The sequence below is a fragment of the Monomorium pharaonis genome, chromosome 5 (assembly GCF_013373865.1).
Source record: "Monomorium pharaonis isolate MP-MQ-018 chromosome 5, ASM1337386v2, whole genome shotgun sequence".
In the NCBI taxonomy this organism is placed as follows: Eukaryota; Metazoa; Arthropoda; class Insecta; order Hymenoptera; family Formicidae; genus Monomorium; species Monomorium pharaonis.
Window position 1 is genome coordinate 1,442,911 of NC_050471.1, and position 23,677 is coordinate 1,466,587.

The window sequence follows — 23,677 nt, forward strand, 5'->3', positions numbered from 1 at the left end:
TGACTATGACCTAGTTTACACCGAACACTTGGTACGCGTATCAAATAGTAAATAACTAGTGAATGTGTTTAATCATTGGCTGATCAGCTTAAATTCACTATTTAGGGTGCGTTCCGAAATCTACTGCCAGTACTGACAGTACTGTTTTTTCGTTCCGAAATCGTTTTCAGCGTGCTGTCAGCAACTGTAAATTACTATCTATTCTACAAAAATAGACCCTAGGGAATTACTGACTTCCGGCTAATTTTACACATTGTCCGGAGGTAGTGCAAATTCAGTAAAGCATATGGCCGCCGTCCGCCGTACATTAATGTGTATAATTAAAATTGACGAGATTGTTAAAAAATTAATTGTAACAATGGAAACTGTTCGATACGAACTTATTGATGGCGACAATAACATTTATGAAGTGTTTCTGAAAATCACGCGATGATTATATCACACAATATTTTGTTCAATAATGAAATAATAGAGAAATTCTATTTTTTTATTATAATTCCTACCTAAAATGTGCTTTGAATCCTTCATCCGAAAGTAAAGCAATAACATTTTCAATATAATTTTTTATGCGTGGCCTTAATTCCAATGGTTTACGCTTAGTAATCATGTTTAAGACATTTAGAATTTCTTCCTCATCGTCTGATGAACTGTCACTGTCACTGGCCTAGTTTACATCGTGCATTTGATACGCGTATCAAATAGTAAATAACTAGTGAATGTGTTTAATCATTGGCTGATCAGCTTAAATTCACTACTTGATACGCGTATCAAATGCACGATGTAAACTAGGCCACTATTAATAACATTCACAATACCTTGCACTGCAATTATAATTGCATTGACATTTGCCATAATTAGATTGTATAAAGTTAGGTTTTTATGATGGCATCAACAGTTGCTGGTTTGACTGTAAACGCATTCCGTTTTTTAGTGTTGCCAGTATTCACTGGCGTTTCGGAACAGCTCAAACCCAGTAACTTCAGTAGCAGTACTGTCAGTACTGTCAGTAGATTTCGGAACGCACCCTTAATACGCGTACCTAGAGATACTGGCCTAGTTTACATCGTGCATTTGATACGCGTATCAAATAGTAAATAACTAGTGAATGTGTTTAATCATTGGCTGATTAGCTTAAATTCACTACTTGATACGCGTATCAAATGCACGATGTAAACTAGGCCACTATAAAGGGCCATCTACAATGAAGTGTTTTAGCCGTAACAGCACTAAAACTACGGCAATGCTGTCTAGAATAAAAACGACGTAGCAATAACATACAAGCCGGCCATCAAAGAAAGGCGACCAAAAACTAATCCCGAATGCCCCAACGCTCATCGTAAGCACGCAATGAATTGGCTCAATGTCTGCTGTAGGTTGTAAACAGTAAAGCTGGTCACACACACTTTCCGTAGAACGTAACAGTAAGATTTCGACATGTTGGATTGGGCGACCGTAACAGTAAGCGACTAAATCAAGTACGTGATTGGTCAAAACCTTACTGTTACGTTCTACGGAAAGTGTGTGTGACCCGCTTAAAGCAATACGAAGTGGAGACATTTTCTACGACTACTGCTACGGCCTACGACTCTCCATTGTAGATGGCCCTTAACAGAGATTCGCCAATGTGCCGTCTTGGGGTAAAACCGGATATCGGATATGACGTTTTTGATGGCGGTTTATTTTGATTGTAAATGCAAGAATACAATATATATATTTTTTTATTTGTAGTTATTGATATTTAATAATCGTGAACAAAATAAATATTAAAACACAATATATTTAAAAAAAAGGTTTAGGCATATTTTATTAATTTTCCCATGTAAGGTTAAGTAATATAAATTGATTATTAAGAAATTATATATTATTATATATAAATACATATTATGTTTGTATACACATTATGTATTATAAATATAATTTAAGCATTGTATTTAGACTCGTAGAAAAATATGTGCAACCTCAGGATTCTCTCTGATTTTATATTCTATTTGGTAGACACGTAGACACTCTGTTTTCTTTTGACAGGTGACAGGTTAGGTGGCTAGGCTTTCTCTGTCAGTTATATCTATCTTTCTCTCTTATACTTCCGGTTATACCCCAAGCGACGGGAGCCAATCAGAAATCGTTAACGCATTGGCGAATCTCTGTTAAGGGCTATCTACAATGAAGAGTCGTAGGCCGTAGCAGTAGTCGTAGAAAATGTCTCCACTTCGTATTGCTTTACTGTTTACAACCTACAGCAGACATTGAGCCAATTCATTGCGTGCTTACGATGAGCGTTGGTGCATTCGGGATTAGTTTTTGGTCGCCTTTCTTTGATGGCCGGCTTGTATGTTATTGCTACGTCGTTTTTATTCTAGACAGCATTGCCGTAGTTTTAGTGCTGTTACGGCTAAAACACTCCATTGTAGATGGCCCTTTAGTCTGATACGGGCTTAAGGGCAAGAACCAATCATATACTAAGCACTCACTGAGTCTTTAATATGATTGGCTATGTGGCAAAAAATTCGAAATCTACATCGCTGCTTACGTATATATGGAGCAGGAGCAGCTTCTATAATAAGAACTCTCCGTGCGTTCCCCTCCTCCACGATCGTGAGACTTGTCACCTAACCAATATTGTCGCTCGACTTTGACTGATAATGTTTATAAATACTGGGATTTGACATATGTTACGTGAGCCAGCGGCAAGTCTGTGTTGGAGCCACGCGAGATCTACCTGCCTCCGGTGACGCGCGCGCGATGCACCTCGGAGCTATGCCGTAAATGTGATAGATCGTCGCCAAAGAGAATTGGACGTTGAAGAAAGAGAGAGAAAGAGAAGGAAAAAATGACAACTGGTCAGAGTGGACACGATCATTCTCTCGCTATCAGACAAGAAATACAGCGTTTCGAAAGCGTTCACCCTTCGATATACGCCATTTACGATCTGATTGAGCTTGTGCCCGACGCGCACATCGCCAAACAAATTCGCGAGCATGTTGTGGCGATAGAAGGTACATACTTTACAATTTTGTATTATTTTTTTGCAATAAGATATTTATAGCTGCAACGATAATAATCTCAAGAATATATCCTATAGAATTAAATATTTGTATAGAGTGGCTCATTTTTAACTTGTATTGATAAATGCATCTTTAGTCATGTAGTTTATGTTACGTATACTACAGAATCTCAGAAACAAGTATACATTAAATAACAGAGAATAGAGGCATATTCTTGTGTATATTATAGGGTTATACTACGATGTATAATAATATAAATTTATATTTTTATTTAGATTCCTTCGTTAACAGCCATGAATGGACATTGGCGAGAAATGTTCCCGAATTACATCTAGGGATCATTGGTTCCTCGGATTCGGGGAAGTCGGCCCTCGTTCACAGATATCTCACTGGTTCGTTCATGCATGAGGAATCACCAGAGGGTGGTCGCTTTAAAAAAGAAATTTTCATAAATGATCAGAGTTATCTTCTCTTGATTAGAGACGAGGGTGGAGTGCCAGAGACTCAAGTACGCAGCAAAATTATCTTGTTTTATTCACTGTATTATTTGTTGGTGTATTAAACAATAATGGATATCTCTTTTAGTTTTCAGCTTGGATAGATGCTTTACTACTTGTATTCAGCTTAGAAAATGAAGAGAGTTTTTCTGTGGTTTGCAGTTTTTACAATAGAATGTGTTCTTTCCGGAATATGTCAGAAGTACCAAAAATACTTGTAGGTGTACAGGGTATGTATGTTGCAAGTATGTAATGCATTGTCCATATCTTTTTTTGTAATTCCTTATTCAATCTGAATGTTTTATTAATTTTGTAGATTCAATTAACGACAGCAATCCTCGTGTTATAAAAGATGTCAGACCACGAAAACTGGCTTGTGATTTAAGATGCCCTTATTATGAAACATGTGCTATTTATGGTCTAAATGTTGAGAGAGTATTTCAAGATGGTAAGAACTTTTGTGCAGGAAAATAAACAGACGCATGTTACAATTTAAAACATGAATAATCTTTTAATTTGCTCGAATATCTGTAGTAACAATAGAAAATTTTTAGTGTGTCAGAAAATCATACAGAACGTATCAGCAAAGAATTTTTCATGCGACGTGTGCCAACATGCTCCAGAAAATGAAGTTAAGTTTGCAGTCCCTGCTATTACTAAAAATATGCAAATACATAACAAAGATACAGAGACCACAAATTCATTGAAAGTAAGCTTGAATTAGTTTCTCAGGTCATTGAACAAATCATGAAGAATTGTGGCAAGCTTATGAAAATATAATCTTTTGATAGGTATTGGAAAAAGATGGAAATGAGGATTGTCAATCCATTCATAATAGTTCAAATGATTCCTCATTGCTGAACGATAATTTTCATAACGTGCAGAATCAACATGGAGAACTGCGTTCGTCAATTTTAACGCCAACAACAATCAGGTTGGATATATTTTTCCCTTTTCTATATTTTTTAAATATTGTATAAATAAATACTTTATTGTAATATTTTCTTATTTCTCAGAAAATTTAGAAGAAAATCGAATATATTCACACCTTCTAAGAAGGAGAAGTATATGGGCGAAATGGGTGTTGGTCGAGAAATACCAGTGAAACAAGGTTATTTGTTCAAACGAAGCAGCAAGTCGTTGAAAGAGTGGAAGAAGAAATATGTCACGTTATTAGAGGATGGTCGTTTGACATATCATTCGAGTCTACATGTAATTATCAGTTACATAACAGCTGTGTACTTTATCGCTTTGCACATTTATGTTTACTACAAGGAGACATTTTTAGGATTATATGAATGATACTAATGGGAAAGAAATACTTTTGCAATACGTTACTGTGAAGGTACCTGGTAAAACGCCAAAAGGTTCTAAATCGTACAATGCCCAAGGTACAGTATTTTACATTTTATATGTATCTATATCACTTGATGCGATAATTTATTTTTTAAATATTATTTTATATTAGAAGGACTCCAAGTATGAAAGCTGAAAAGTGTTTGGCTAATGATTTCAAGAGTAATCACTTCACATCTTTTTATTTATAGAAATATGAATTCTGATCATTTAAACTCACATTACATATGTGTATGATTTTTGTAATTATAGCCACATTAACCGGTGCATTTGTGATTTCTGTCAACTTGTTATCTCTGCAACTTTACGAAAGATTATTCGGATACTCTTACGTTTTCGAAAATAAATCGTGTCATTATATTTCTTTATAGCTCACTATTGTATGATTAATAATTTCGTTTTAGCTTTTAAGTTACAACATGTGATTAAATAATTTTAGAATATTTTAATTATTTTACTCTTTCCTCTAGAAGACAGTTTCGAATTTTCTATCATCTCCCTGGAAAACAAAACTTGGCACTTCGAGGCAAACAATGCCGAGGAAAGGGACAGTTGGATTACCGCAATAGAACAGCAAATACTATCGAGCTTGCAAAATAGCGATGGCGACAAGAAAAATGAAACTGATGCCTTCAAGATGCATTGCATAAAGAACAAAGTTTCAGGGAATGACGCATGTGTTGACTGTGGTGCGCCGAGTGAGTGGATTTTTGTTTTTTTAATTATAACGACTAATAACCTGTCTGCATATCTCCACGATTACAAATCTTTATTTTAGATCCTGATTGGGCCAGCCTTAATTTAGGCGTTTTAATGTGCATTGAATGCTCCGGAATTCACAGAAACTTAGGTTCGCACATATCTAAGGTACGGTCTTTGGATTTGGACGACTGGTCGTAAGTATATGCAAAATTTCACGTGTAATTTAATGCGCGTTCGATCATATTTGGGTTTTGTCGTTATTATTTAACGATACATCTTCAATGACGGCTTTAGCGCAGGTCACCTAAGCGTTATGCTAGCCCTCGGCAACGACATAGCCAACAGTATTTGGGAGTATTGTTTAAATGGAAAACAAAAACCTGTCTCGGATTCATCGAGGGAAGAGAAGGAGCAATGGATTAGATGGAAGTACGAGGAAAAACTGTTCTTGCCGCCGATTAATCCTAATATCTCTTTAGGAAAATTGCTCATCGATTCGGTTTGCCGGTAAATCTAATTCAAATGTCAATTAGGCGTAGATGTATCATCATAATCTTATTATTGTAATTCTTACAGGGGAGACATGAGAGCGTTTACATTATGTTTGGCGCGTTGTAACTACGAGGACATCAATGTTTCGGTCAGTACGGAGGATCTGCGAACGCCGTTGCATTTGGCTTGCGCAACCGGCAATTTAGCAATGGCACAACTTTTAATATGGGTGCGTGTTCTCTTTTTTCCATTTACCTGAAATATAGCTGTTACTTTTTTACTTCAAATATTCAAAGATTCGATAAAATTTAGAGTTTTAAAGCTTCAAATCTTTGAAGTTAAACTTTGAACCTTTAAAGTTTGAAAATTTTGAAATTTAATTCGAAGGTTTGAAGTATCAAAACTGCAACCTTCGAATATTCAAAATTATTAAAAGTAACAGCCTTAATCTGAAACGTACCTTGTCTTATACTATAGCGCTGTATCATGAATTTTGCAGCATAAGGCGAGTCCGCAAAATCTAGATCACGAAGGACGAACGTGCATGTCATACGTGCGAGCTCTGGAAAGAACGCTCGACAATTCGTCGGACTCCATGGAGATGCAAAAGCTACTCGAAGTACTGGAACAAGCCACTGTCTCCGGGATGGATGATGTCGACACATCTCAGTATTAAAGTTCAAAAAAAAGATATGCCTTAATCACTCTGCCTGCATTTTCCGTAATAGGTTGTTGATAACTGTGTACTTACTATGAAAAATCAATGCTTCGTTCAACGACTTGCGAGAAAGAAAAAAAGCTTTTAAATGACATTTGTCTCAGACACCAAAGCATTGAAAGAAATTGGATTATAATAATGATCAATTCGTTAGCATTAATTTTATATCCTGTAAAAAAGTTTTTATCGTGTATAACAAACCCATTTTAATATTCAATTACGAAATTCATCTCGAAATGAGTAAGGAATTTTAAAAACAATATACTTTTGTACATTGAATCTAATTCTTAAAAAAAATATATATATATACACTTTGCAATACGATAATTTAATAAGATTTGTGTCAATCACAGAGACTAATAGCATGCTCGAGTGTATATTGTCAATGACTGAGAGTACAAACACTCATAAATGTAGTTATATTTATACGTCTAATACATGTAACTGTATTTGAAGATTTATGAGATTGCTTTTATATATATATAACTTTTATTTTATTAATTATTAATTAAACGTTCAATTACATCACGCATCCTATATGTCCTATTTATTTAAAATTGCACCAATTCTGAAATTTTTGTTTTTTGAAATTTCTTGAAGAGCAGTACATCTCATAGTTTTCTATACGTCGCCGATGAGGTTACTGCGCTTATACCGTGAACTATTTCCTCCTGTATGTTTTCATCATCTGAAGAAAGAAAATAGAATAAAGTTAGTAGAATTTAGTTTTATTATATAGCACAATTTATTATTTTTTATTAGTTTTATATTTTTGAGTTTGTTGTTTGCTTTACCAGAAATAGAATATATATTTGTTGGAAAAATAGGCATTTTGTTGTAATAGGTCGTAGTCGTTAGTTTTGATGCGGCAGAATGAGATGTAACAGAAGCTCTCACTACAGAGGGATTACTGAAATAAGATAGATATGTAGTGTAGTTGTATAGCATTTACAACAGTTTTGTATTATTTCACATACAAATAAAAATTTGTTTTGAAAATTTGTATCTATAAAAATATTATAGCGTCAAATTTTACGTACATCTTGTTTAACTCATTAGCTAACTTATTAGGTAGAGACGCAGTAAAAGTAAAAATTTGGTTGCAAAGTTCAGTATGATGCTGTAAAGGAGATTGTGTGGAAACAAACTCTTTGTAAGCGTAAGCAAACAGACTCTGCAAACTTTCAATGGGACATTCCAGATGCGTCTCAATAAATAACATGCATTCTAGACAGATGTGAATTTGCGCTAACGTAATCAACTTACTCCTGAAAATAATTAATAAAGTCACAATTAATATCAATTGATTTGTTCAATTTATAGAATGTTTCCCTTATAGTTTCTATTACCTATAATTCTCTGTATTAAAAATTCTGGAAGATATATCGTTTAGTTTTTGCCGAATATCGTGCAGATCAACAAGTCGCGCTCCTCTCAGGATGTACAAATAATCTCGGGTAAGCTTTTCAAATCCCATATCTACGACAAGTTCCAATGGAACACTTCCCGTTAGTAAATGGGATATTGTTTCTTGATGATGCAAAGTGGAAATACATTTCGCAAATCTCGTTGAATTTGTGTCGTTGATCTAATAAAGTCGAAATGTGCTTATATGCAAATTTTACAATCTTTTCATAATTATAATTGTGATAATACAGATGCAAAAAAAAACCCACATCTCATTGATTACCTGTGGTGTACATTTATGCTCAAGAATTTCCTTTAAAATTGTTTCAAGATAGTTTATCATTTGTGGATATGCTGCAGCCTCTGTACATGTCGAGAAGAATACACAATTAGCTATTGTACATAATAAATAATACGCTTGAAGAAAAATTTCGCTCACTCGAAAGTATTTCCCATAAAAGATCGGTAAAATCTGTATCATGTCTCAGAGAAACATGTTGTACACGTTCCCGCAGTTTTGCGTCAAATTCAGCATTCTCTTTGTTACTATGATTGCTCTTCTTGATATCACTATTATCGAACTTTAGAAAACTGAAATCTCCGCTCAACAAGAGATTTAATTTTTCAATTACAACGTCGTTTTCCTAAAACCGAACATAATCCACAATATAAAAAATTACATTACAATTTTTTAGAAGGATATACAGAAATTTATCAACTTCTGAATATGACGTGAATTTTATGGGATTTTGCAATCCAATATTTTTCTTGCACTCGTCTATCGCTGATAAATATTGGATTAATAACAGTAGCTGGTCCTTCAGTTCTTTCAAAGGACTGTCCTTCCATCCAGCGTTTATTTGTGCTATCTACAAAAATACAATGTTTGTACAGAAAATCCATATAATATTCTTGTATAATCTTTTATGCTTACATACCAAGATACTTTTTGACAGCCTTGAATCCAAGCTATCCGAATGCATTTCAACATTTATGCTGCCTTCAAAATCACACTTGGCAGTCTTGTCCCAATCAATCATTTCTTGTTTTATCCCAAATAAGTCAACAACACTAAACATGGATGTTTTAATCTGCACATATCAAAAAATCAATTTAGATAAATTTTCAAATGTTAAAGTATTTAAACTCTTATATATATTACATACATTATGTTCTTGTGTAAACGGCTGCTTGAGATGCTCCTGCACAATTTTGTGACATTTGTTTCTTACTGTAGCCAAACTTGTCACACCAGTAGAAACAGCTGTCATTGTAGTAAACCAATCTTGGGAGAAGACTGCACCAATAAGCCTAGTTTGCTTAGGATCTCTTCCATCACAGAGAGCCAATATTGGCAAACTAATAATATCAAGATGTTCCAGACATGTATTCACAGCGGTACTAGAAAAAAAGAAATGTGTATTAAATATTGGAGATACCTTTTGATAAGTAGTAGATATTAACTTCTCTATCTTATTGGACCCGAGATACTTTTTAAAAATCTTATTAATTCTGTACGCACATCGCATCTATTCTGCTCAGTGGCAAATACAACTCTTCCTCCTTTCGCCAATTTTGCTTCGTTATAAGAATGGTATCTTCAAGGTTCAAGGTGCCGAACGAGTACTCCAGAGGCGAACCGCTGACATCGTGTTCTAAAAAACATTTTGGAGTATGTGAGATGGGTATTTCTGATAGAGTAATTCTTTAGAGTTAAATACACGTCTCATTACTCGATGAGTAATCGTTGAGGCTGCCTTCGCTCTTGTGATCTGAGAGATGCCGCACGCTGGGTACCTGAGGCATACATCATTATGTCATTATCGCAAAATCACAGTAACAAAGCAAAGTCTATCTTATTTCATCACTTACATTTTTGTGTAAGACCATGTACGGATTATCCTTGAAATCCGGAAATATTTCGTCCACGTATGACAATCTAACTTTGCTGGCTCGAACATGCGACTGCAAGATTTTATTCAAATGTTCCATTTTATCAATATAATTTAATTTCCTCTCCTTCTTCCTCCTTTTAGGTCTTTGGGTTTCTGGTTACGGTTTGAATTTGAATTGAATGAATTAAAGTGGGAAGTACGTTTAAGAGATCATCGACGAAACTTTACAAAGAGACGGATGTGTACAAGAAAATCATTCCTGTCGTCAAAACTATCGCCATTTTAAGATCCAAAAGCGCTTAAATTTGAACATTCGATAAGCTTTGACACTTCCTTTTTTTAAAATATAAATATACATGATTTACTTATAATCAAGATATAAATTACAAAAACTAATTAAATTACAATAAACTATGTCTATCGATGTCTAGTAGATATTCAATTTCATTCTATTTAAAATAATATACTGACAATGAGTTTCACACTTTTATACAAAAAAAATGTCTAAAAGGTAGATGTAGAAGTGGTAATGTTATGTAAATGTACAAAAGAAGTTAAACAATTTTTTTGCAAAATTAAATTTTTTTACAGTAAGCTTTACGTTTGTGGACTTGGGCAAAAAAATTCTTTTACTTTTTCTGAATTGTACAGTGTATTCTTCTCAATAAACTTGTTTTACGATATCTTTATGAAATCCATTGCGTATTAAATAGAATAAAATGTGTAAAATTTTTTAATTACATATATTTAAGAAAGTATAGTATAGTAAAAAGTATAGTAAAAAGTTTCTATTATAATTTTATAAAATCAGTCTTTAATGTTACATTACTTCATTATTTACATATTATAATATACTGAGTTTAACATCATTAATATTGTTTTGAAGATAAAATTTAAAAAATGGTAAAATAACATGTAAAATTAAGAAAGAAAAGATTGTTTCTTTAATATTTAAATTTTTTTACAGCAAGCTTGGTGTTTCTGGATTCGATCGGGTTGGAAAGTTCTCTTGCATTTTTTGCAAGGAATTAATTGTGCAATATGTTCTTGCCAGTCAACTTGTTCTTCTTTAATCTTAATATCTGAAATCCATTGCATAAAATGTATTATACATTACGCATATATATTACGCACACATACACACACACACACATGTTGTGTAGAATAATTTTTCAGTTATATTTAAAGTTTACAGTTTTTTGTACAGTCTCTATTATAATTTTTTTTATTAGCGTTTAAATTATGAAAATATTTGACATAATAAATATTCTAAAGCACAGAATTTGTTCACAAGTTTTTAACTTCATAAATAAATATATCAGAAATATAACGAACTTAAAGATAACTATAATGTAATTTATTTCTCTATTTTCTTTAATTCCAAATTTGGTAAAATCTTAATCATTAATGTTAATCATATTATAACGTTAAAAACTAAGAAAAATATGGAAATAAATAATGATCAGAATTTAAAAGTTTATAAAAGAATAACGGATAAAACATTCTAAATTTACATATAAAAGTATTACTTCCAAAACATTTTGTTAATTTAATTAAAAACATTAATATACCTTCAAATTTATAGGGAGATATATTTGTCGCTTCTTTTATTGATTCAGAATGTAATTGAATTTTGTTCTCGATCTCTGGTTGTGGTGTTTGTGGTGATTGACGTCTTAGTTTCTCTGTTTTGGTTTTTTTTTTTAATGATAATTGATGTTTTGAGTTTTCAAGAGGTATTTCAAGATTCTCTGGTGTTCGTGATAATTGACGTTCTTCAAATGATATTTCAAGATTCTTTGGTGGCGTTCGCGACAATTGATGTCTTGGTTTAAATACCTGTATATATAAAAACAGAACAAATAAAATATGTTACTATTATAATATGTTACTATATTACAGCAAATTCTTTTCTAAAGTCACTACACATGCATGATGGCATAAGAGTTGAGTCTAATTTCTGTATCAAAGATCTGGGTTCAAATCCATCCAGAATAATTTATAATTGATCACCATATCTCAAAAAAGAATGGCAAACTATCAATAGTACTATCGCCAAGACACCATGGAGCATGCATAAACATGCATTAAATAGAGATCATGATTTTCAGTTATAAAGAATTAATTTGAGAAATACATGCAATAAGGACATTCTATAGTAAGATAACCTGATTCTGACACACTGTATCGTCACATCTACATGACGGATTGCATTTGTTGTTCTTCTTCACACAGCTACAGATTCGTAAAGAGCAATTTTTTTTACAGCGACAGCCAGATTTTTCAATGTTTACTTTGGACGATGGCTGTGCAGTGAGAAGAATAGGCTTGTACTTATCAATATCATTAGGTTTATTACTGGTTTCCATATATTTTCTTAAAACATTAATCTCAAGTTGTAATGTTTTCACTTGCTCCTCCAAGTTGGCAATTTTTAACATACTGTCAAAATTTTCTTCAGTCTGTGTGCCAGAGTTTTTTAAATTCCTTAAAAAAATTAAATTTTTTTTATCGCTATCACGAAAGAACAACAACATAGATTCTATGTTATTATTCTTGTAAAATATAATATAAATATTTCGATAATTATTCAAAGAAAATAAAGACTAAATAACAAGCACATATACGAATATTAAATTTATAATAGATTCATTATTAAGAGAATCAAAAGAGAATTAAAAAAGAAAAATAATATAAACTAGTAATTACTGAAACATGTGCTTCTTAACAGTAACGCACGTGCGATTTCGGACGAATCTCGTTTTTCGCTTACCTGGGCAGCACATTTCCAGTTTTTGGTTCCGTTCTTTTCATCTTTAATCGAACTTTACTTATATTCTGAAGTTTCTCCTTTATGGCACATATTAGTATTATTGGTTTAGTCCAATGGCAAGATCGAGAAGCAAAATACGACAATCGACACCCGGCAACCCAGTAACGGATTTAAACAGCGATTCCCCCTTTAAATCAAACATATGATCCGTTAGCATCCGTTAGAAGGAAAGAGTATTGAGAAGGGTATAACCATCAGCGCCACCTGATGACGCGAAAACTGCAAAGATGTAAAATTGGTGAGATTTTGTTTGTTTTTTTTTGCGCATGAATCTTATATCAAGTACGTACGTTCCGTTTCACGCATGATACGCATGATGCATCGTTCATCCTTGAGAGATGTTTCTTTTTCTTGCTCGAACGAGGAGACAGTATAATCGCTTTTCGATCGTCGATTTAATCTCGATCGCTCGACCAAGTGCTGCTGCTTGCTAACCATTGCTAACCATCCCCTCCACGTGCGTCTAGCATGCTGCAAGCTGCAACAAGTTTCGAAGTGGCATCAAAATACTTGAGACCCTCAGATTTGAGACGATACTAAATATAAGATTAGGTTACTGTGTATAATTCTTTAATTTTCCTCAAATAATCATTACTGTCCGCGATCGTAACGTAGAACACAACATTATAATTAATTCGATATCATTCGCTGCTACGATATCGTGATTCGAAGTAATTTGCTCGAAAGGTGATAGAAGCTAATAGAAACAAAGTCGGGAGAGACAGAAACGTCGCACGTTGTGAGAGAGAAAACGTATAAGCAACGTCGCTGCACTTATCGATTTCTCCTTAGAAATTCAGATAAGACAGAAGATAACTCAAACGGCTGATCCTCGAGATGTCACAGGAGACAGATCTGTTGCACTGCTATCATCGTGGCTGCGGAAAAAAGTTCGATCGAAGGGACAATAAGAACGGTAAGTTTCGCACGCTTTCGTAAACCACTGCGACCACTGTTATTTTTGTCCGAAATTAAGTTAAAGGAGAGAAAGATGATGCACTTATTTACGCGGGTTCTTTCGCAGACGACTGCCTCCACCATCCGGGACAGCCGGTGTTTCACGACGCGTACAAGGGCTGGTCCTGCTGCAACAAAAAGTGCACGGACTTCACCGAGTTCTTGAACATCAAGGGCTGCACGAGGTCGAAACACTCGAATGAGAAACCAGTAGAACCTGAGAAACAACTGATCAACAAATCCAAGGCTGATGAGGTGATACAGGTCGTTACGAGATTGCCACTGAACAATGGAACCCTGGAGAGACCTCCCTTTGACACGCCTCAGCTCACCTTGTCGCCAATGATATCTCCCACTTTACTAGAGCAAATTAAGGGGCTGACAGCTTCGGAAAACACAAAGCCAACAGATGAAGTGGTACAGATAGGAGAATCTTGCAAGAATAATTCCTGCAAGGAAACTTACATGGGGACCACCTCTGACAAAGAGGTTTGCAATTATCACCCTGGTGTACCCATCTTTCATGAAGGCATGAAATATTGGTCCTGTTGTCAGAAAAAGACTACAGAGTTTACCACATTTCTGGGACAACCAGGGTGTACGCAAGGCAGACACGTATGGTTTTCTAAGGTATATTACTTAAATATGTAACTTAAAGTTTGTTCACCTTTGACAATGACACGTATTGACACATTTAAAATCCATTTGTTTCAGAATATGGGAAAGAAGGCTCAATGTAGGATGGATTGGCATCAAACTGGTTCATATGTAGTCGTTTCTATATTCGCAAAAAAATACCTGCCCAGTCAGTCTACCGTAAAACTAAATCCCATCCATCTGACTGTAGATTTATTCTTTATAGAAGAAAATTCGAGGTATAATCTTGATATAGAATTGAAAGAAGTATGTATTGATTTAATTTTAGTTTTCTAGTTTTGAGTATGTGAGTAGCGAAATTAAGTGGTGTGTGTACGTTTATCTTTGCCTTTCAGGTTGTTGATGTTGAGCGAAGTAGTGTACAAATGTTGCCAACTAAGGTAGAAATTAAATTAAGGAAGGCTGAACCTTGCTCCTGGTCGAAGTTGGACATTTCCAGAGAAACCAAACTAAAAAGTTTTGAAAGTAGTGAAAAAGTTACAAATCTCAATTCGCAAATCGAAGCTGTGGATCTCAATGACCTTTAAATACTACTAATTTTTAATTGTTGAGGAATGCACAATTAAATTGATGAAACTAATAATTGGTCTTGTTTTTATAGTTCGTTTAAGTTTAAAAGAGATTTTTATAAGAAATTAGCTGTTGATTATTTTCGCAATAATCCTGCCATGACTATAATGTATAATATAATACGACTAGATTCTTTTTGTTTTAAATCGAATAAGTTTGAGCTGTGCATACATAAAATATGTAGGTATACATATGGTAAAATATGGTATATTATAACATTTAATTTTTTTAGCTTCTTTTTTTTAACGAAAAGAAATTAGTATTAATAAATAATTTAAATTAACATTATTATAGATTCTATTTTTCGCCTATAAAACGTTTATTTATGTAAATTGTGATGCTAAATGTGTACATAACAAATTCTAAATTATTAATTACTTCTGTATTCTAAAATTGATTTTTGAAAATAAGCAGTAAAAATATTTAGTTTATGGAGACCGAGCTTGTTCAGAATATGTAAGTATCCAAAATATGGGGGTTCTAATGTGTATGTTTAGCATGTGTAACATTAACCTCTTTGACATGAGGGCGCGCGTCACGCGGTTGACCAGTCGACTGCTTATGCTTACCTCAGTTTACCTTAAAATCCGAAGGATGGCCACCAAATCGAAATTGAGAGTAAATGTTTATTTTAATGCATGCCATGAAAATATATCAATAAATTAATGCACGTACGAATTGTAGAAATATTTCTCTTATTTTAGATACTAGCGCTTCACGGATATATGCAATCAGATGTGATTTTCAGCGCTAAATTAGGTTCGTTGAGAAAAGGATTTAAAAAAGAAATGGATTTCACATTTGTAAGGGCGCCACACAAGATCCCACCCCAGACTGGGACCGGTCGACGAGAGGATACGGATGAAAATGGTGTGAAATATCAGTAATAATCAGTTTTGTTATTTCACATAACGATTGAATCATATTTAACGAGTGTTAACGATATTGCTTTGTATATTGAATATAGGATATGGATGGTGGTTTAACACAGAGGATCATGTGTTTAAAGCCACAGTACCTAGTGACTTGTGTGTGGGATTCGATGATAGTGTAGCCATGATCGAGAAGGTCTTCCTAGAGCAGGGTCCTTTCAATGGCATACTGGGTTTTTCACAGGGAGCTGCTTTCGTCTTTATATTATGTGCTATGAAGGAAAGGAAAAGTAAGTTAATAAAATACATATAAATACACAAAATATATATATATATATATATATAATTGCTATCTTTTTGCAGTGGTTCAAATAGAATTTGATTTTGCTATCATGATATCTGGATTCAAGTCATTGTGTGCACCTCATGCAAAGTATTATGATGAAGAGATTAATATACCTTCTTTGCATATTTATGGAGAGAATGATCAAGTTATTCCGACAGGTATATGATGTGAATAATCTAATATTATTGATTTGACAATAAGTTGAATATTATTATCAAATGTAATTAGTAGTATTGAATAACGAATCGTATATAATGCTAATGCAACTGTTATATTTGTTGTAGTAATGGCAGAGCAGATCAGTTGTCTCTTCTCAAATAAGAAAGAGTTACAGCATGAAGGTGGTCACTATGTACCGAGTAAAAAAGACATTTATAGGGATTTTGTAATGGAAATGCTTAGCAAATATAATAACTTAAGTAGCTAACAATGGCTACATTCAGCAGACTTAACAGTTGAGCAACATTACTAGATTTTCCATTGAATAATGCTGTTGATTTGTTTGTTCTATAAGTCAGAACCAATGTTTGATTGCTACTTAGCTGCTGAGTCTGCTGAATGCGCCCAATGATCTCGTTTTATTACTGAACTTTATTCCACTTATCTAGTGTGCATGCAATTCTATTGAAAACAATTTAATGTGTACACGAATAATAATATAAACAGTTGTTGAAGAATTTTTTTAAATATTAAATAATGTAACACGTGATCATGTACAATATATTTTTTATTCGCTATCACATAGCATGACATTACTTGTGTGTTGGTTGTTACAAGTCTTAATATAACGTACAGTTAATGGTGTTTGCCATTAGTTATAAAACTGTTATAAGTTAGACAATAATTAATAGGATACAATATTATAGAACTAAAGATCATTAATTAGAGCATTATATTTTACATTTTCGATTGCGTATTGTGTATCAGCTCATCTGATCAGATCCGATCTGCTTTGTATGCCAATACGTGACTATCAAACTTGCGATTTAGATATCAACATTAGAGACATAATTTTAAATTAGAAAATATTTTACAAACACTGCCATCCAAACTGATTTTCCTATGTGACCAAGAATGTACATAGAGTAAGCAGAAATAACATGAAGCGCAGATGGACGAGATATCCAATTTGAAGACATTAAAAGAAAGAGTACTTTAAAATAATTAAGCTATATACCTGTAACTTAAATGTAAGCTGAGGTATTTATATTCTGCATTTTGACCAACAAAACACTTATTGTTAATCATTTTTACAGCTATATAAATTTGGTTTGATGCACAAATAGTGAGCAGAATTTTTTTTACTTTTATTATCACTTTCAGTCTAATAATCAAGTACAAATTAGTACTCATCACATGTCCTTATAAGAGAAGAGACTGAAGATCCCATGACCACACACACATACATACATATATATATATATATATATATATATATATATATATATATATATATAGCATCCTCATTAAATTGAATATTGAAAAATTTTTGCAGCTCTGAATAATTTGTATAAAGTTGCATGTATCTAATAAATTCGTACGGCTTTTGTTATAATATTCACATACGTAGTACGTAATGATTTTCTTTAAGTCCTCTTTTTATCATCCAGAGCTGCCCTGACAATTACTAAATTGCGCAGAACACAAAACTTCATCGTCGACTGACCGCAATATCATCTATGTCGTTTCAAGGAGATTGTTCCTGGCCGTTATTTTCCTGGGACTTCATAACATCGGGGAGATCAGGTGGTAGCGAGAACGGTGTCATCTCGAGTGGTTCAAACTGGCCATCAGGTTGACGTATGGCTAAACCAACTAATGCAGGACATTGAGCTTTCGCGGTCGCTGATGTCAGTCCATAATCCTGTAAAGTCTTGTTGTCTGACATTAGGACATTATCCTTGTTAAATAGCTGTTGATTCGCTGGTGGTATTTTCAGTATACCTACAAAAGAGAGAAAAAAGCATGCATTGTAATTATATTACAAATAAAGATTTTATTATAAAAATTTTAATTAATATTTAAAACTAAATTCAGATCTATATTATTGTATATATATATTTGACATCGACGATTAAATATATAAAATTATTTCTCTTTTAACAGTTTATTTTATATGTACTACATTGATTTTTAGGTCTGTGAGCTAATGTTCGCGTTCAATAAACTAGTAGGTAAATCGCCCCATTAATAATCGTCCAATTATGAATCGCCATGCAACATGCCAAGGAAAAGCTTGGCTGTCACAACACTCCGCGTTCGCGACTTACACTCGCGCCTCACCTTCGATCATTTTCTTCAGCTCGAGCACCGTGGTATCGTCCTTCGCGTCAGTAAATATCGTCGACTTTTTTCGCCTGATCATTAAAAAAACGTCCTGGAACGAGGAAAGATCGTGAAAGATTGTTAAAGGTTAAGTCGACCCGAATATTATTAGGACGTAGCATTAAACCTCTTACCATTGTGAACCTAATTTATGTACACCTAATATTACAATGTAATGTGATAAAGTCAATATATTGCCGCTGAGATACGGAGGCCGTGTTGTGCCTTAAAAATCTTTGTGTTTACCAGCAGACCTCTGGGTGCATAGGACCCACCAGGCCGCGTGCAAGTAAACTCCGGAGTTCCAGAGCGTGGGAAAACTCTACGACGCATGCGCATGCACAACTACCAGGCAGACTTGTGATTGCACAAAATATAGAAATGGGGCCGTAAAACACTTTTTCCTATACGTTAAATCGAATTGTATAAATGCTATTGGTCAATACTTTCTCTCTCTTTATCCAGTGAGTGACAAATTAGCGAATCCCTTTCACTCTTCTATGGCTCGCTTCATGGAGTGACGGAATGTCATTCAGCTCAATGGATTCTGTCAGAAGCGAGAGTTGTGTAGTAAGATCTTTACGACCACGTATTTTTTCGTGAGTGATACTGATTGTGCTTGTTTTATGTTGTTACACGTATTTGATATTAGTTTTGTACAGCAGAAATCTGTTGACAAACCTTTTCTTCTAATGAAACGGTATTTCAGTGGAAAAGGAATAGTTACTTAAATCTAGGTATAATTTACAATATAATCACTATTTGTTATTAAATGCAGCATTTATATATTTAAAAAGCACACATATTATTTACCATATATTTCTTCCTCTTTTTCAGGGGCATGAAATTCCTTACTTATCCTTTTTCTATATATTGTGACAATGATCAACATTCCAAAGTCAGAAGAGTACCTATAAGCAATAGTCATGTTTACTTTATCACACAGTTTGTTAAGAAGGTTCACAGTTTTAGTTCTCAGTATGGTGGTAACGGCAGCATATCTTATGCTGCTTTCAACATAATTGGACAGCCTAGCATATTTCCGAATTATGGAGATTTTGTGCAGGTATTTGCCATGGTATGTATATTTTCTGACATTGGCTGCGTTCCGATATTTACTGCCAGTATTGAAAATCTATAGTTTACGTCACATATACTGTAGATTTTTAGTACTAACAGTAAATATTGGAACGCAGCTATTATCTATTATTGTTTTGTAAAAAGCAAATTGTAACTTTTCCAAAATGTCAAAACTCTGGTTTCTAAGACAGATTGCTTCCATTCTCTTGTATCTCTTTATGCGTTTAATCTCTTTAATAATTCTTTCTTATAACTGAGAAATATAGATAATGTGAAGATTGACATAGTTTCCAAACTGTACATTGATCACTTTTACACAAAGCTATACATCACTCTAATAGCAATTTAATTTGGGCCAATTTGCACTAATGTAGTCTAACTTTTACTTTTAAACCTAATTTAATTTTTTTTAGTTGTAAGAATTCTCCAGATTAAAATTAAGCTATATTGTCAATCTTAATATTATAAAATTTTTCTGGCTTGCTTTTTAATATAGAGAACTTATGGGCTATGGTGGGACAAGGCACCCTCGAGATCAATTGATTATACGCCACAGAATAATATGGATGTTGTGAGCCAAGATTATATTAGTATGTACTAAATTATAATGATAAATAAGAGACTATTAAAAAAGATATGCTTCTGTTGAGGGGAAAGATTATACAATTCTATTTTTTATTTTGAAGCCATCGAGTATCATGAAGCGGTATATCCAATCAGAATCTCCATATACGAAGTATATAATCCTGGTAGCGTAATTCGAATTTGGGCTCAAGATCCTAAGAATCGATGGTTCCTGTTGTGGAATGGACCACCTCAGATTATTTCTCCAAAATCACGAATGTTTTCGCCGCCTTTACAGCGATGTGATTTTAAAACTAAGGTACTTAGGCTAGAGTTCAACCACAGTTTATTGGATTATTACACCGCGTTGGACGCTGTGATGCTTGTTGGTACTTCGGAACTGATCCTTCCTAAAAATCAATCCTACGAACGGAATTTAACTAATCTCTTAAAAAGCTTTAACTGCGAGTGTCCTTGCAATGAAGACATTCATAATTTAACACCCAATTATATACTTGCAAACAAGGATATAGTCCAGCTTATTGAAACATTGAATGAACATTGCATTATGTATAAAAGGTATTAGTATTGTTAAAACATTAAGTAATATTATATCTCCTTTTTTTATTCTGTTAGTTTTAATAATGAAAGTAAATTTGTGTTGATTGTAGCGATGTAGTAGCAAATTTTCATGAGAGTAAGCTAATTTCTCGGTTAGGATCATTTTATTATTATGTACCACCTCTTAAAGAAGGATCTAGTAGTATGCAGCACTTTTTATCAGAAGAACTTTTGAAATTCATGGAAGATATTAAACTCTCCTCAAACGAATTCAAGAAATCATCACGTTGCAGTTTTTCTATGTTTCCTGTAAAGTATATCAAGAAGTCTATTTCTTATAATATTTATTGTAATAATATAAAATTATTCATTCAAATTTTATGTTTTATCTTTGCAGGATGAAATAATAGTAAAAATATTTAAAAACTTAGATTTGATATCATTATGCCATGTGAGCAGAGTGAATAAACGTTTTAATAATTTAGCACAAGACCCTCTCCTTTACACACGACTGAACTTAAAACCATATTGGTATATTATCGATACAAGAGCATTGTATTATTTGTCATCAAGATGTACATATTTGCAACAATTAGATCTATCATGGTGTGACAGATTTTCTGTTCTGGATCTCGAAATGTTTCTTGATGCTTGCGGCAGCCTCTTGACACACTTACGCTTAAATTGTTGCTCATGTATCGATGATTCCATCATGCTTAAGATTTCGAGAATATGTAAGAATTTGAAAGGTAAGCATATATATAATATACACATGTATGTGTGTGTTTTTTGTAATAACAGATAAATTATATATGACTTAAATAAATATATATATTTTTTAGAATTAGGTCTACGCAATTGTGACTTGATTAAGGACAAGGGATTTTCATATCTTGAAAATTTTGAGTTTCTGGAACATTTGGATCTTTACAGGACACATATAAAAACTCAAACTCTTTGTAAAATACTCCGAAGAAATTGGCGGATGCGTCACTTGTATATAGGAAGTACTGACAATAATCTAAATGTAGACGAAGTTGCAATGGAGTTAAGAAATTCGTGTCCAGATTTGGAAAGTATTGATTTATGGAAGACACATACTCTTACATCGCAAGGTATTGACGCTCTTGCGGAATGTAAGAATCTACGGGAAGTGGATTTTGGTTGGTGGTACGTTACAGTTTTTTTTTAAATATATATTGTTCTGTTGTGCTTTACACACATGTAATAAGTTTAAAATCTGTTACAAAATCTGATACTCGCTAATATTATCTTTTGTTCTCAAATGAAGCATTCTAGTTTGCTTTAAAATACATATTGCTATTTATAAAAATGTGTATGTTTATTTCTCTTTCTATCGCAATAGTTACATTGTTTTTCTATAATAACTGAAAAGCTGTAATAATAATGTAACTCTTGTTTGCAGTGGCAGTACAACTGGTCATGGTGACAGTTTTCGTAGATTGCTTTCCTCCTGTCAACATTTGGAAAAAGTCTGTTTGGTCTCTTTTAAAGGCCTCACTGAACGTGATTTGAGAGCACTGACGCTGTGCAAAAATTTAAAACAGTTAGACTTGTTAGGCACACTATCTCTGACAAGTGATATATGTTGTGCATTTTTTACGAATTGTCCTAAACTGGAGATGATTGATCTCAGTTTCTGTGACAATATTTCCGATTACATGATTCAGTGGTGGCAGCAAAAATATACGCATGTGGCCATCAAAAGAGGAAACTCGTACATAGAAAATTTGTTATATGATTTTATATAAAAGGTATCTTTAGAAAGTTACCTTTTCAGTAAGTGTGCTACTGAAGTACGAATAAAATCGGTTTTATTCTTTTCAGTGTACCTGTTAAAAGAATAAAATAGATTTGTTTTAATTGCATAATTAAAATTCAAATCTATTTTTTTCTGTAAAAGTAATGTTAAAAATTGTACCAAATTGAAAAATAAAAATTTATATTTAAGATAATTTAAAATTTTGTTTACTTTGATATTTGATGAAATGTAATCAAAATATATGTTTCACGTTTATGTTTCAATGATGATAAAAAAATATTGATCGCTCAATCGAACTAAATAAAATTGAATGATTGTCCCTTTGTTTGTGGGATGATTAAATTAAATTTTATCTGACTGATAAAACAAATGAATTGAGGAAAAAAATGTAGTCTCAATGATATTCCGTTTACCTATTGTCAAAGAAAATAAATTGTAACACATTTTCATATATTTTGTAAGTATTCGTATGTCGTCATTAAAATTACTATATATATGTTGCGAAATATTATTTTGCATTATTTCTTTAATTTTGTGAATTTAAACGGAAGATTTCTTGAGAGGATAAAAAGTTTAGAAGAATTTTTAAGAGGAAAATACAAAAATCTAGTAAGAACTGTGTATTTATGTAACATTAATTTTTTATTGTATTATAAATATTTATTATTGGTAGAACCAATCGTAGAATTGGACAAAAGATCTGGACAGAACAGTGGCATTGGTTGTTTCAGCAGATATAAAGGAACAGAGCTTTGAAATTTTACATAATTGTTTAATATAAATAACTTTTGCCCTTAATTTTTGCCAGATTTAAACGTATAAACTAGCTACGATTGCAAAACTGATTTTCTGCTGTCCATTTTATGCACGATTCATCTTTCCTCTTTTATTTTTGCCTGTTGGAGAAAGAAAGAGCAAAGCTTGATCCGTACAAGTGAGGTGAAAAGACCTCACGAACAGACCTCTCGACGGCGCTCGGCGGCGACGGCGACTAGGAGAACTAGAGGGAGAACGACAGGGCTACCGATCATTGCGCGCGCGCGCGCATGTGTGTGCG

The 23,677-nt window shown here is 33.3% G+C and overlaps 7 protein-coding genes and 1 long non-coding RNA gene across 14 annotated transcripts; 4 read left to right on the plus strand and 4 right to left on the minus strand.

The window, feature by feature from the left end:
- Positions 1 to 144: 144 nt before the first annotated feature.
- On the minus strand, positions 145 to 652 carry LOC118645673. The gene is made up of 2 exons (XR_004963360.1): positions 504 to 652; positions 145 to 415 (listed from the first exon to the last, which is right to left on the minus strand). It is a non-coding gene; the product is annotated as an uncharacterized LOC118645673 (long non-coding RNA).
- Positions 653 to 2,545: 1,893 nt separating this feature from the next.
- On the plus strand, positions 2,546 to 7,225 carry LOC105832907 (centaurin-gamma-1A). Of its 3 annotated transcripts, none has more exons than XM_036287200.1 (13): positions 2,547 to 2,996; positions 3,281 to 3,513; positions 3,591 to 3,732; positions 3,819 to 3,950; positions 4,057 to 4,211; positions 4,294 to 4,436; positions 4,519 to 4,714; positions 4,791 to 4,893; positions 5,332 to 5,556; positions 5,637 to 5,754; positions 5,855 to 6,067; positions 6,137 to 6,281; positions 6,552 to 7,225. In XM_036287200.1, exons 1-13 carry the CDS (start codon positions 2,831 to 2,833, stop codon positions 6,726 to 6,728), a joined length of 2,148 nt encoding a protein of 715 aa, XP_036143093.1. In that variant the 5' UTR covers positions 2,547 to 2,830; the 3' UTR covers positions 6,729 to 7,225. The 3 variants fall into 3 exon arrangements, 2 of the variants coding, with proteins under 2 accessions (XP_036143093.1, XP_012529686.1); XM_012674232.3 differs by having other exon boundaries at positions 2,831 to 2,996; positions 5,329 to 5,556; XR_003626231.2 differs by lacking the exon at positions 6,552 to 7,225 and having other exon boundaries at positions 2,546 to 2,996; positions 5,329 to 5,556; positions 5,860 to 6,067; positions 6,137 to 6,278.
- Positions 7,226 to 7,240: 15 nt separating this feature from the next.
- On the minus strand, positions 7,241 to 10,844 carry LOC105832909 (protein zwilch homolog). 2 transcript variants are annotated; one of them, XM_012674236.3, is made up of 12 exons: positions 10,050 to 10,844; positions 9,911 to 9,974; positions 9,700 to 9,832; positions 9,344 to 9,578; positions 9,116 to 9,268; positions 8,897 to 9,046; positions 8,617 to 8,821; positions 8,461 to 8,540; positions 8,120 to 8,358; positions 7,811 to 8,038; positions 7,565 to 7,680; positions 7,241 to 7,458 (listed from the first exon to the last, which is right to left on the minus strand). In XM_012674236.3, the coding sequence occupies exons 1-12, from the start codon at positions 10,167 to 10,169 to the stop codon at positions 7,382 to 7,384; spliced, it is 1,800 nt and encodes a 599-aa protein (XP_012529690.1). In that variant the 5' UTR covers positions 10,170 to 10,844; the 3' UTR covers positions 7,241 to 7,381. The 2 variants fall into 2 exon arrangements, with proteins under 2 accessions (XP_012529690.1, XP_012529689.1); XM_012674235.3 differs by having other exon boundaries at positions 7,241 to 7,680; positions 10,050 to 10,843.
- Positions 10,845 to 10,992: 148 nt separating this feature from the next.
- On the minus strand, positions 10,993 to 13,330 carry LOC105832906. Of its 2 annotated transcripts, XM_028192387.2 has the most exons (6): positions 13,196 to 13,330; positions 13,110 to 13,124; positions 12,846 to 13,032; positions 12,241 to 12,559; positions 11,644 to 11,911; positions 10,993 to 11,154 (listed from the first exon to the last, which is right to left on the minus strand). In XM_028192387.2, exons 3-6 carry the CDS (start codon positions 12,884 to 12,886, stop codon positions 11,024 to 11,026), a joined length of 759 nt encoding a protein of 252 aa, XP_028048188.1. In that variant the 5' UTR covers positions 12,887 to 13,032; positions 13,110 to 13,124; positions 13,196 to 13,330; the 3' UTR covers positions 10,993 to 11,023. The 2 variants fall into 2 exon arrangements, with proteins under 2 accessions (XP_028048188.1, XP_012529685.1); XM_012674231.3 differs by lacking the exon at positions 13,110 to 13,124 and having other exon boundaries at positions 13,196 to 13,310.
- A 349-nt stretch (positions 13,331 to 13,679) lies between these two features.
- On the plus strand, positions 13,680 to 15,099 carry LOC105832904 (cysteine and histidine-rich domain-containing protein). Of its 2 annotated transcripts, none has more exons than XM_012674227.3 (4): positions 13,680 to 13,821; positions 13,930 to 14,492; positions 14,577 to 14,765; positions 14,855 to 15,099. In XM_012674227.3, exons 1-4 carry the CDS (start codon positions 13,743 to 13,745, stop codon positions 15,044 to 15,046), a joined length of 1,023 nt encoding a protein of 340 aa, XP_012529681.2. In that variant the 5' UTR covers positions 13,680 to 13,742; the 3' UTR covers positions 15,047 to 15,099. The 2 variants fall into 2 exon arrangements, with proteins under 2 accessions (XP_012529681.2, XP_012529682.2); XM_012674228.3 differs by having other exon boundaries at positions 14,577 to 14,737; positions 14,855 to 15,021.
- Positions 15,100 to 15,308: 209 nt separating this feature from the next.
- Positions 15,309 to 17,333, plus strand: LOC105832905 (esterase OVCA2). Of its 2 annotated transcripts, XM_028192386.2 has the most exons (6): positions 15,309 to 15,545; positions 15,617 to 15,707; positions 15,794 to 15,959; positions 16,057 to 16,251; positions 16,325 to 16,465; positions 16,592 to 17,333. In XM_028192386.2, exons 1-6 carry the CDS (start codon positions 15,520 to 15,522, stop codon positions 16,732 to 16,734), a joined length of 762 nt encoding a protein of 253 aa, XP_028048187.2. In that variant the 5' UTR covers positions 15,309 to 15,519; the 3' UTR covers positions 16,735 to 17,333. The 2 variants fall into 2 exon arrangements, with proteins under 2 accessions (XP_028048187.2, XP_012529683.2); XM_012674229.3 differs by having other exon boundaries at positions 15,309 to 15,707.
- LOC105831715 (elongin-B) lies at positions 16,037 to 18,924 on the minus strand. Its single transcript, XM_036287203.1, has 4 exons — positions 18,767 to 18,924; positions 18,591 to 18,684; positions 17,974 to 18,251; positions 16,037 to 16,233 (listed from the first exon to the last, which is right to left on the minus strand). The coding sequence occupies exons 1-3, from the start codon at positions 18,767 to 18,769 to the stop codon at positions 17,995 to 17,997; spliced, it is 354 nt and encodes a 117-aa protein (XP_036143096.1). The 5' UTR covers positions 18,770 to 18,924; the 3' UTR covers positions 16,037 to 16,233; positions 17,974 to 17,994.
- A 207-nt stretch (positions 18,925 to 19,131) lies between these two features.
- LOC105831714 (F-box/LRR-repeat protein 4) lies at positions 19,132 to 22,779 on the plus strand. Its single transcript, XM_012672061.3, has 8 exons — positions 19,132 to 19,369; positions 19,470 to 19,710; positions 20,209 to 20,302; positions 20,399 to 20,855; positions 20,948 to 21,146; positions 21,235 to 21,586; positions 21,680 to 22,007; positions 22,264 to 22,779. Exons 2-8 carry the CDS (start codon positions 19,474 to 19,476, stop codon positions 22,607 to 22,609), a joined length of 2,013 nt encoding a protein of 670 aa, XP_012527515.2. The 5' UTR covers positions 19,132 to 19,369; positions 19,470 to 19,473; the 3' UTR covers positions 22,610 to 22,779.
- The last annotated feature ends 898 nt before the right edge of the window (positions 22,780 to 23,677 follow it).